The sequence below is a fragment of the Lactuca virosa genome, chromosome 8 (assembly GCF_052849685.1).
Source record: "Lactuca virosa cultivar CGN04683 chromosome 8, Lactuca_virosa_CGN04683_v6, whole genome shotgun sequence".
Lineage (NCBI taxonomy): Eukaryota > Viridiplantae > Streptophyta > Magnoliopsida > Asterales > Asteraceae > Lactuca > Lactuca virosa.
The window spans coordinates 207,961,554-207,973,268 of NC_136433.1; the positions used below are offsets into that span (position 1 = coordinate 207,961,554).

The 11,715-nt window shown below is 31.7% G+C and overlaps 3 protein-coding genes across 3 annotated transcripts; 2 read left to right on the forward strand and 1 right to left on the reverse strand.

Annotated features, from left to right (window-relative positions):
* Positions 1-1,512: 1,512 nt before the first annotated feature.
* On the forward strand, positions 1,513-3,818 carry LOC145132285 (ras-related protein Rab7). The gene is made up of 7 exons (XM_079067014.1): positions 1,513-1,668; positions 1,781-1,807; positions 2,160-2,259; positions 2,530-2,676; positions 2,791-2,871; positions 3,026-3,171; positions 3,548-3,818. Exons 1-7 carry the CDS (start codon positions 1,616-1,618, stop codon positions 3,615-3,617), a joined length of 624 nt encoding a protein of 207 aa, XP_078923140.1. The 5' UTR covers positions 1,513-1,615; the 3' UTR covers positions 3,618-3,818.
* Positions 3,819-4,358: 540 nt separating this feature from the next.
* On the reverse strand, positions 4,359-7,078 carry LOC145134236 (rho guanine nucleotide exchange factor 8-like). Its single transcript, XM_079069112.1, has 7 exons — positions 6,810-7,078; positions 6,467-6,583; positions 6,158-6,312; positions 5,988-6,062; positions 5,508-5,774; positions 5,110-5,430; positions 4,359-5,019 (listed from the first exon to the last, which is right to left on the reverse strand). The coding sequence occupies exons 1-7, from the start codon at positions 6,883-6,885 to the stop codon at positions 4,615-4,617; spliced, it is 1,416 nt and encodes a 471-aa protein (XP_078925238.1). The 5' UTR covers positions 6,886-7,078; the 3' UTR covers positions 4,359-4,614.
* A 1,740-nt stretch (positions 7,079-8,818) lies between these two features.
* Positions 8,819-11,240, forward strand: LOC145133250 (protein LIKE COV 1-like). Its single transcript, XM_079068171.1, has 7 exons — positions 8,819-9,122; positions 9,626-9,678; positions 9,774-9,883; positions 9,970-10,137; positions 10,217-10,314; positions 10,402-10,528; positions 10,938-11,240. Exons 1-7 carry the CDS (start codon positions 8,979-8,981, stop codon positions 11,030-11,032), a joined length of 795 nt encoding a protein of 264 aa, XP_078924297.1. The 5' UTR covers positions 8,819-8,978; the 3' UTR covers positions 11,033-11,240.
* Positions 11,241-11,715: the final 475 nt, after the last annotated feature.

Below are 11,715 nucleotides of genomic sequence, written 5' to 3' on the forward strand. Positions count from 1 at the left end.
AGTTGTTTGTTTTTATAATTGTAAACTTAAATCAAACCCAAAAAATGAATTATCAAGTTTGATTAACCAAATTAATAATCAATAAATGTATTGAATATTGAAAATGTTATGTTATAACATTGCATTTAAAAAAATATATGTAATATCATTTAACTACAACATAGTTTTCAAACTAGATGGTAGATGTTCAAGTAGGGATGTTCACTATTTGGATAAAACCGAATTGTCCAATTGGACAATTTGGATTTGACTATTTGGTTCGGATATTCGGATATTCGGATTGTTTTCAACAAAACTGAATTATTATTTTGGATTTCGGATTGGTTTTGGTTTATAAAATAAGAACCGAATAGTCCAAAAAAACCGAATAATTATTTATTATTTATTTATTTTTAATATATATATATATATCTATAGTTATTTATTAATTTTGTAATTTATTCTTTAAAATAGGTTCAAAATATCACCCAATAAGAAAACATTAATATGCATTTTCTCTCAAAAAATTTCTATCTATAAAATATTTTAACTATAATATACATTCTTAGTAGTTGTTTATAAAATTCAAATCACAACTAAATAATTTGTTCACTTCTTAATTGGGTAATATTATAATTATATGTCATTTTAAAATGTTTTGGTTTTTGAAAACCGAATTATAAAAACCGATCCAACCGAATTATAATTGGATCAGATCGGATTTGAATTTAATTTGGACTATTCAGATCCATGTTTTAAAAACTGAAATTAATTTGGATTCACTTGATTGGATCGGATCAAACCGATCAATCCAAACGAACACTCCTATGTTCAAGTATAATACTAACTAATAAGATTTTTTTTAAAGTATGATGCTATTATTAAGTCAAAATTTTATAATAAAGATATTATAGATACCCACAAAAAAATAACGAATATTTGATGTGATAAATTAATAAAGTTATCATATTTTGTCTAGTTTAAAAAAGACAGCAAAATTTCCAACAGGTCAATTTGCGAATTACAAAATTATTTTCTGCTTAAGTTAAAAATAAAAATAAAATTATATTTACGATTTTTAATTTATAAGAATATATTTACATTCATGAAATAGATTTCTATATCTTTTGTAAGTTTTTTTACTCTAAGGAGCAATTTTGATTTTCTTTTTTATTAATTTTTAACTTATGTGCTTGATGAAAAAGACGATGAATTTTATTAGGAAAAATAAAATAAAATATATAATACATTAATAAAAAATAAAAAATTATATTTTAATATACACAAAAAATAAAAATTATATTTTAATATACCCAAAAAATAAAAATTATATTTTAATATACAAATTGATAATTTGATTTGCCGCGTGAAGTCCCGATGTGAAATGGTCAAATAAAAATTCTAGAAGGCCTTATTGACAACCTGGTTGCTTTTCCCGTTAAATGTTTCTATTTGTCAAAAAGAGGCAGTTTCCGTACACTCGATATATCTATAGGGGGTCAGTTGAAAATATAACGAAGACGAAAATTAAACGTGCGGTTTGATTATCTTTTTGATTTTGAATTCGTGATGTGATTCAAGCCCTAGATTTCTTTTCAGCTTAGAAAGTGAATCAGAGGTTTGAAGCTCGGAATCCATGGCGTCTCGTCGTCGAATGCTGCTCAAGGTCATAATCCTCGGCGATAGCGGGTCTCTATATCTCCTTTAATTCTTAAATTTACGTTTTTGTGATTGATAATTGTTTGGATAAACTGATTTAGAGTCTATTAAACTGTTTTTGACGTTTATTGGCGAATTTCAGCGTTGGGAAGACATCTCTTATGAATCAGTATCCTTCAGTTCTAGATGTTTTTCTAAACAATTATGCATTTAATACTATTTAGTATGAATTGGTAGATATTAAATCTAATTCGTGATGTCGATCGTAATTTTGCTCCCTCTGTTCATAGAAAGCTACACTACTTTGGATGTCAATCCATTTAGTCTAACTTCATATTTTGGTTATATGGATCTAAAGCTTTAGGAGTAAAAGATTGCGATTAGATCAGATCATAAAATGCTAATGATTTTATAATTTCAAAGATGCTCTACCAATTCTGCACTTACTAGAACTAGGTCTCCTGTCAAAAATCAAAATGCAGCTGTGCTATTGATGTTGCCCTTAAATGGTTCTAATTTAGATATGTGAATCGAAAGTTCAGTAATCAGTATAAAGCCACCATTGGAGCTGATTTCTTAACCAAAGAAGTCCAATTCGAGGATAGGCTTTTCACATTACAGGTCAACATCATACTATCTCTTCCTCTTCCTCTTTCCATATTCATCTCATATCTCTCTTATGCAACATGTTCATTATGTTTGATAATCACATTTAGTTATATCTCATTAGAACATTGCATGTGTAGATATATTCTCCATTTCGTATACCATAGTCTCTCTTTCTCTCCCTCACATCATCTTTATGATGGTAGACATGCTTCCAAAATGATCCATAAAAGACATTATTGTTTTTAGAAACCCTAAATGGCATGATATTTTGTTTACTTTCAGATATGGGATACAGCAGGACAAGAAAGGTTTCAAAGCCTTGGTGTGGCATTTTACAGAGGTGCAGATTGTTGTGTCCTTGTGTACGATGTTAATGTCAAGAAGTCATTTGATAACCTAAATAATTGGAGGGAAGAGTTTTTGATTCAGGTAACAGGTGTCACTCGGTGATTCATTACAATTTACAACACACAAACACAGTCTAACTCTAACACCATGTTGTACATGTTATTAACTACTGAAGATTTTGTCATGAATTTTCAGGCTAGCCCTTCTGACCCAGAAAACTTCCCATTTGTTGTATTGGGGAACAAAGTTGATGTTGATGGAGGCAATAGTAGAGTGGTAAGATGATTCTTTGTTCTTGAATCCCATCTTCTCAAAAATCCAATATTGAATCTTGATAACAGATTTGATCATGAAAAATGTAAATCATTTAATTCGTGTGGTTTATAAAGTATGCATCAAGATTTTATAATCTCTTGTTCCAAATTTTCAGGTGTCTGAGAAGAAAGCAAGAGCATGGTGTGCTTCGAAAGGAAACATTCCTTACTTTGAAACTTCTGCAAAGGAGGGTTTTAATGTTGATGCTGCTTTCGAGTGCATTGCCAAAAACGCCCTCAAAAATGAACCCGAGGAAGAAATGTAAGCTTATATTCATTTCCCTCATTTAATATCATTAAATTCACTCATTGGGTCACGAAAAAATGAAGATATAATCGTGGGTCTCATTACTTAATATAATGTAAAAAAAAATGGTATAATAAGATAAAACATGACTAGACTTGACAAGCTTTCTAGGGGTATTTTTATGATGAAGATGAGAAGGGCGTTTTCGTCTTTTGCACAAGCAAAAGATTAGGTCTAATCTCTGTCCCACCTTGTTCCACTTTCTTGGTAGGGAAAAAAGGTGCAAGTTTTTTCCCATTGACATCTGTCTCTAACACTGTCAATTGTCACTGTCACTGTCACTCTGTCAGGCTGAGTGTGTTTTCTTTTTCATGTTTTGTTGTGGATGAAGCTACCTTCCGGACACGATTGATGTGGGAAGTGGGCAACAACAAAGATCATCTTCAGGGTGTGAATGTTAAGTGGAAAGTTTGGTTTGCTTGACACTTGTGTGTACAATTTCAAAGTGTTGAATTCAATTGCAACAAGTTCTTTTTTACTTCATAAATTACTTAAGTGGTTATCATGTTCATTTCTTGATTTGTTTTCTGAATGTAGGAACACATATATGCATATTATTCGTACATTATAACTACTTTTAACTGATTGTTTGTTTTTTAGAAGACTGTAGATGTTAAAACGTTTGTGCATCCTTTTTTCTTAGAAGATTTGGAAAATCATTTCTAAGGCATGCAAAGGTTACAAAACATCTTATTATACATTTCTTAAAATCTGTTTATAGTGATAATGAAAACGATAACTACTTGGAAAATGAGTATTACAATTACTAAGTTATATATCATAGCTTCTTCCTTTTTGTCCTAAGCTTTATTTGTATTTAGGTTACTTGTTCTTGTTTTAAGGCCACTCGAAGTGATCAATGCGTGAAGGTGCCAAAAGGGGTGGCTGCCTAATCACAACACCGTTCCATCAACATTTTGGTATATATATATATATATATATATATATATATATATATATATATATATATATATAGAGAGAGAGAGAGAGAGAGAGAGAGAGAGAGAGAGAGAGTTTTGGCTCTGATACCATGATATAGAATAGATTGTTCTCATATTATTGTTTGATCTCAAATAAAGATTACATATTAATACATAAATAAACTTTAAACCTAAAGGGTTTGGGCCTATTCAAAAAAAAAATACCAATCAAGTGAGTCATTTATTATTTAGGTGACAAAAAGAAGTTTATTCATATTCACATTCTATGAAATGGAAAGTGTTATGATACAGGAGAATTGTCCCCATCTTTGCTACTTAAATTGGACACCAATCTCGATCAATAAAAAGCCATAATTCCAAAAAAAAAATCTTGACAGCTCGAATCACTACTCCTACTCTTTTCACCTCAGTCTCAGAATGTTTTTTCCTTTTCCTTGTTCTAACAGTTAGTAAGCCATTAATGTCTTGCAGTTGGGCTTCTTAATCCATAAGCCTCAAGCTTCTCAATATACGACATCTTCGCTTTCGTCAAAATTTTCACCGGACTAGAGTTCCCATTCATCATCTCTATTTTTCCTTGATCAAAACCCCACCCCATTGAATCCAATAGATTCATCGAGCTAGGAGGTTTTCCTCCAGGACTATGAACTCCCGTCCAATCCTTCACTCCACGTATCGCTCGTGGTGATGATATTGATAGTGCTACAACATCCACTGATTGCTCCTTCTTCATCATCGTCTCCATTTCTGGATTTCGTACAACTTCATCTGCATAAAGTACGTCTTCTATACTGTTCATCACTGTGTTCGCCAAACTCTGTAACGCCCTCGAATAGCTCTCGAGTACAGCGTGACCAATATCCTACACATTTCATAATCAGAAAATCATCAGTTATACTTTATTACAAAAGGGAAGATTAGATATATTAGGGTTTTTGGATTTTGATCATACTTTATTGTACTCAATTTTGCTAATGTCGAGTGATGATTGTGGAAGTCCTGGGAATCTATGTTTCAGGAGGAGTAAAATGGTTTCTGCTCTTTCTTCAAATACTTCTCGTTTTTCTGAGCTTATGCTTGAACCCCATGAAGATTTCAAGTCTTTTTGATTCATCTTTCTCTTCCATATCACAATTGAAGCTTCTATTCTGTTCTTGAGCTCCATCACATTCTGATCTGATGATGTGTCCATGGAAAATAGGAATTCTCCAGGATCAAAATACTCATCTGTAATGCTCTTGTAGATCGAATCTCCTAGGCTAGCTTTACCATTCTGTTGTGGAGATAGATAAATTCATAAATTAGGTAACAAATCATGATGCCTGGAAGAAAGAAGTTCTCAAAGATTACCTTGGGGAGAGTTTCGATGTAGGTTTCTGGGATCTCCATTTCTGAAAGAACTTGAGCATTAATGGCCATGGAAGCTTTAAGAACTTGATTGCAACATTCCTTTTGATGTTGCATCCATTTTCTTGTTTCATCTGAGAGACCTCCTTCAGGAACTTTAACACTTGGTAGCCACCATCTATCAAGTCTCTGGACACCTTTTTCAGATTCATCTGCATCCTTTGCCACATACCAGAATTCTTTCTCATCTTTGAAGTTATCTAAACAATCCTGAAATATTTATTTATATTAATATTTTCCTTAAAATTAAAATGGAGTTGACTTAAAGTTTTTGAAAAAAAAAAAAAAATTGTTCTTCCAGCAACCCCTGAGTTGCCCACACTGCCCTATCTGTCTCAGAATCCAATCCACATTGGAATTGAAACTCTGACAGTAGGGGCGTTTTGGACTTTTAAGATGATAAATTGATGTAGGATTCATTACGATGAGCATGGCATCAAGCTTCTTTATGGCAGGGATGTTCATGAGGAGATCTGTTCGTTGTTGTGTCACCATAATCTGCAAAATTAAGATTTAAAAAAATAAGTTGAGGGATATAATTATATAAATATTAAAAAAACACAAAAAAAACACCCAAAATACACATAGTTGACCTCCATATTTGATCCATCTTTTCCTTGTTGTTGAGATGGAACGAACTCAACGATGTTATCGGTCACCGATAGAAGCCAATTAACTTCTTTTCTCCATCTCTTTTTTAAATCTTCCGGCATTGGAGCCAATTTATTTTGTTTTCCAAACACAGAAGCTGCAAAAATATAGTCAGGGGTTTGAGTCTCAACAGTCGCAGTGTAAGAGTTTAGTTTCAATTAACTTGTTTTGTAGAAATAGGCAAAATGAATATAAATGAATAAAAACGTATTGGTTGTGTATTAACTTGGAATTTAGAAAGAAAATATTACCGGCTAGATTTGTAATTGCATTCGATAGAGCCAAAGCTGATGAAACCCCGTTGCCACGACCCGACATATCTTCTCCCAAAAGCAACTTTGCAAATCTTTCCTTCATTTGTTCCATGTCTTCAAAAAAAAAAAACACTTTAAAAACCATTTCTTTCTTTGATGAAAAAAGATAAAATCAGGCTCTACTGCGTTTGACATGTATTAGATTGAGACTGAGACTGCTGTTAACCGGACATAAATTGCAATTCTTTGTCTCGCCCCAAAAAAGGTGGGACGTGGACTACTCGCTCATCATCTCTCGTATGTACAAAAGACGTAAATGCCCTTGTTATCGAAAACTCACCAGAGTTGGGCCTTTTCTTGACCTCGATACGAGCTTCTTCTGGAACTTGAGCTATATTGCGTTTCAATTCATCCATGCTTCTTGCTTTTTACAATGTTTCAGCAGTTGATATGATCTGATGTTTATGAAAATTTGTGCATATCTATGGCATGATGAATGCTCTGAATCTGTTTGAGCTACTCTTTTGAAAACGAAATATATCTATAGAAAAGTGAAATAAACCAAGAAAACTGAGAGAAAATTGGAGATTTATCATTTATGAGAAGTTTTAATTTGTTGTTTGTGATTTTGTTGGTGTATCACGTTTTGTTGGAGAATATAAACGTGGGTGCATGTTTTTTATTAAAAAATGAATGTACAAAAAGAGTAATATTTTTTTGGTCGGTTTTATTAGCTTAGTTCCTTCATGGCTAGCAGAAGGCGGGGGACCCAATATTCAAAGGTCAACTAAACTAACTTATCTCCCTATTTTTGTTGACATTTTCTCTTTTCTGGATAAAAATGTTAATATTACACCATAGCAATCAAATTAATATCAATTTGCACTTTTTGAAGTGTTAATCGTTTATATTAACCATCATTAATTACTTGAAACATCCACCTCTAAATGGTTAACGTTCTTTCATTTCCTTTGTTTTATTTCATAAAAAGATATTAATACTTATATAATGCTAATATTATTTTTATTTATTTTAAGAGACTTGGAAAATATACAAAATATGATAGTAGTTTGACAGTCAGTGAAAAAACTGTGAAAATAGTTGGTCATCTTTATATGTTTTTTGTTGGTCAAATTATTCTTCTTCGAAATGCAATATCCATTGAATGTGTTTTGTATTGTTTTCTTTATCAATGAATACGAAAACTTTGGTATGGTTGTTTCTTAAAAGATAAAAGAGGTGGGTTTGACAATGTGTATAAAATGTTTATAACCATGTTTAGCTATTCACAAGTTTGCTAGAATAAAAGCATTTTGGGCATATAAAAATAAAAAGTTTTGGCTCAATTAACATGTGGTGCGTCATTGAGAATAAATAAAGATTTTGAACTTTACATATTTCAAGCTCCAACGATTAAAATAGAAGCAACGTTGTGCTTCAGTAGAAAATAATTATTTATTTTTTATAGTTTTAATTTATTAAAATAATTTGGATAAATATGATATTTTAAAAATTTATAAAAAGTGTAGATAATATTTAAAACTTAGATTTATAAGAAAAATATAGTAATCAGTTTATAAAAATAAAAATTTAAAATGTTAACCAAATCCGGTTCCAAATTAATCTTATCTAATTTCTATCAGTTATTAATATTTTTGCTTTGAACCTGTTTGGATCATATCCAGTTTGGCATATGTTAATCCAAAACTTTGCGGTTTGTTCACCTCTAGCTTTGAAGAATTAATCAAAGGAATTGATGGTGCTTTATCAACCGATAATAATGTGGTGCCAATTTTTGCTAGTCTAGATCTAAACTTTTTATAAGAAATTTTAAAGACTAATTTGTGTATCATTAATCATCATAGGCTAATATTATGGACCAATGTAGCATAGAACTGACAAATGGATTAAATTAGATGGATCATTTACTCTAACGTTCATAAAACAAAGATACAATAAGGCTTTACGCACTTCACAATTGGGCCTTAAACAGGCCATCATTTTATAAAAGACCAGGCCCTACTTGAACAGAGCCCATAATTGCCAAACGCACTAGACTTTAACCGGACACTTAACGGTTTGTGACGATTGTATGAGTAGTGGTGAGACTTAAAGTTTGGGTACTAAATCTGACTAGAAGCAATAGTAAAGGGATACGATTTGTAACGTTTGGGCGTAAGAGCTGGAATCATATGATTAGGTACAGCTCATTGACCACCGGCCCCTGATGAAACATCACCCATCAAATATTGTGCCTAAATTACATAACAGTATCTATATATATTTTAGGGTTTAAATAACCATTTTTAATCGACACCTTGCTTCTTGCTGTTCCTCACAAATCACAAACAACAAACCCTCCGATTCTTCGCGACTACTACCTTGGTTTAGATTCACCTGATTCCAATTCAGATTTCAGTGTGTATGTGGGTGTATACAGTATAACACCCACATACAAAAAAGTTACAGATTTTGTAAATTTGAAGCAAAGTTTTAGATTGAGAAAGTAATGGGGGACGAAAAGTTACCGATTAGCCGAGAGAAAGATCGGGAGCTTCTTATACCCGTCGCTAACACCGTCGATGACGCTGCCGCCGCTTCTCCAAAACCCTCTTCTTCTTCAACTTCATCATCTCATAACGCTGGTCGCGAGGTCTCTCTCTCTCTCTCTCTCTCTCTCTCTCTGGTTTTCTCTATGTATTTGGCCTAGTTTTGTTTATGGAACTTGAGGATTTTAGATGATTGGGATGGGGTTACGCCGTAATCAATTGTATGATATACAATTCGTATTCTGTTTTAAGTTGACTAAATCAGTCATTGGTTTTTGAAAATTTGAAATTGTCCTAATTAGGTTTTCAGATTTGGGGAATCTATGTCATTGGTTAACCAAACTGGCAATTTTCTCACTGAATCTGGCACTCAGTAAGCATGAATAAGAAATAATCGGTTCATGCTCCCACCTTGTTTGTAGAGAAAATGGTACATCAAATTCGCATGTTGACACAAACCTAAAATCAAGCACTAACTTAGTTTTCAGCTTCAAATAATTTATAATAAACTTCTTTAAATCCACTATAATAATGTCTATATAAATCATAAAATACTACAAACAAACTTGTTTGATTTACATTTACACACACTATTATTTTTATGTAGACTTTTGGCAAAGTTATCAGGAGCTGGGCTTCTAAAAAGTTCATGACAGGATGGTAAGAAACTAAGAACAAGTTTCCTTTTTAATCATAAAACTTGTTTTTAATTTACTTTCCACTCATTTGTTGTTTTCTTTTAACCCTTTTTATAGTGTCATTTTATTACCCATGGCTATTACTTTCTACATTACATGGTGGTTTATACATTTTGTTGATGGATTCTTCTCTCCAATCTATGATCATCTTGGCATAAACATATTCGGTAAATCACTTGATGATAACATATTTCAAAGATTTATAACTATCATTCATATCTTCCTTTACAAACTCCAATTTATATTTTCACAGGTTTAGGGTTCATAACCTCAATAACATTCATATTTCTAATTGGAGTGTTCATGTCATCATGGTTGGGTGCATCTGTTTTAACCCTTGGAGAATGGTTCATTAAACGCATGCCATTTGTTCGCCACATCTACAATGCATCCAAACAGATCAGTTCAGCCATTTCTCCAGGTAGTTTTTTATAAATTTTAAGTCAAAATATATAATAATAAAAAAAAAGACACAATCTTTATATATTCATATGATACAGATCAAAACACACAAGCATTTAAAGAAGTTGCAATCATTACACATCCTCGAATCGGTGAATATGCATTTGGATTTATTACTTCATCAGTCACTCTTCAGGTATGTAGTATCTACACATCCTTTAATCTAATTATATTTATAATACCCAAACTACCCTTGTTCAATAAATGAATTTTTGTGACATAGAATTATTCGGGAGATGAGGAGCTATATACAGTATATGTCCCAACAAATCATCTTTACATTGGGGATGTTTTTTTAGTGAATTCAAAAGAAGTTATCAGACCAAATTTATCTGTTCGTGAAGGAATAGGTAAAAAATATAGCAATGTACTTTCATTTATATATATTTACAACTTTCAATCTTTTTTTATAATTAGAAAATTATTATACTTTTAGGGTTTTAGACTTTGGTCCCTGTGTAGAAAATAATTTACAAAAAACTGTCCCTGTAATTTACAGAAAAGGTCTCTAACTTTTTTTTACAAAAAAGGTTCATGTGTTTAAAAAAATTAGGTTTGAGACTTTGGCCACAAGATTTTGGCATGTTGGCAGGTTTGGTCCCTATGTAGAAAATAAATTATAAAGACTGTTCCTGTAATTTACGGAAAAGGTCCTGGTGCAGATATTTTTACAGAAATGGTCCATGTGTTTAAAAGAATTGCAAAAATAGTCCCTGCCTAATAGAAAACTGAATTGTAATTTTGATTTTTTGGGTATAGAAATTGTGGTGTCAGGGGGAATGTCAATGCCACAGATGATTTCAACAATGGATGCAAGCAGAACTAGAAACTCAGGGGAAATCTCAAGATATTAGATGCCCTTTTATTAATTGTACTCTTATTTACCATCAGATTTAAATGTGGTGTGACGATTTTACCCTTTCCGAAAGATAGTTGACGTTTATTTTTATTTTTTTGTAAATCTGGAAAAAGGTGGTTGTTGTAGATATTCTTTTTTTTTTTTTTTTTGAAAAGACTTGGGGTGAAGTAAATAGGTAATGCACTTATGCAGTGTTTTATGAATGTGTTTTGTAATTTTTTTTTTATATGACATGGTTATTTACTTATGTAAACTGAAAGTTAAATGATCCACAAAGCTATTCACTCGAATACTTTCGTAACACTAGAATTAATATGTACTAAACTAGATTACATGAATTTCTTTATTTGTATTTTTGGTTGAAAAAAAAATGGATTTTTGAAAGTGTGGATACCTTTTTGGGATAAAAGTTAAAGTTGTATTGATGAATAGATACAAATTAAAATTGCTTGTGATAAAAATAAATAAATAAAGTTTTCTAAAACCTACATTGAAAGTGTATGTGTAAGGGTTGTTTGCTAGTTGCCGGTTAAGTCAGATCTATCATGGCTGATTGTGTCTGAAAACCATGTTGTTTGATTACATATGGCCGACTACTGTCTGTTATGTTTTGTGATGAATAAAATGTATTTGTTTGATAAAACATTTGAATAAAAATATTGAATAGTTATACAATAT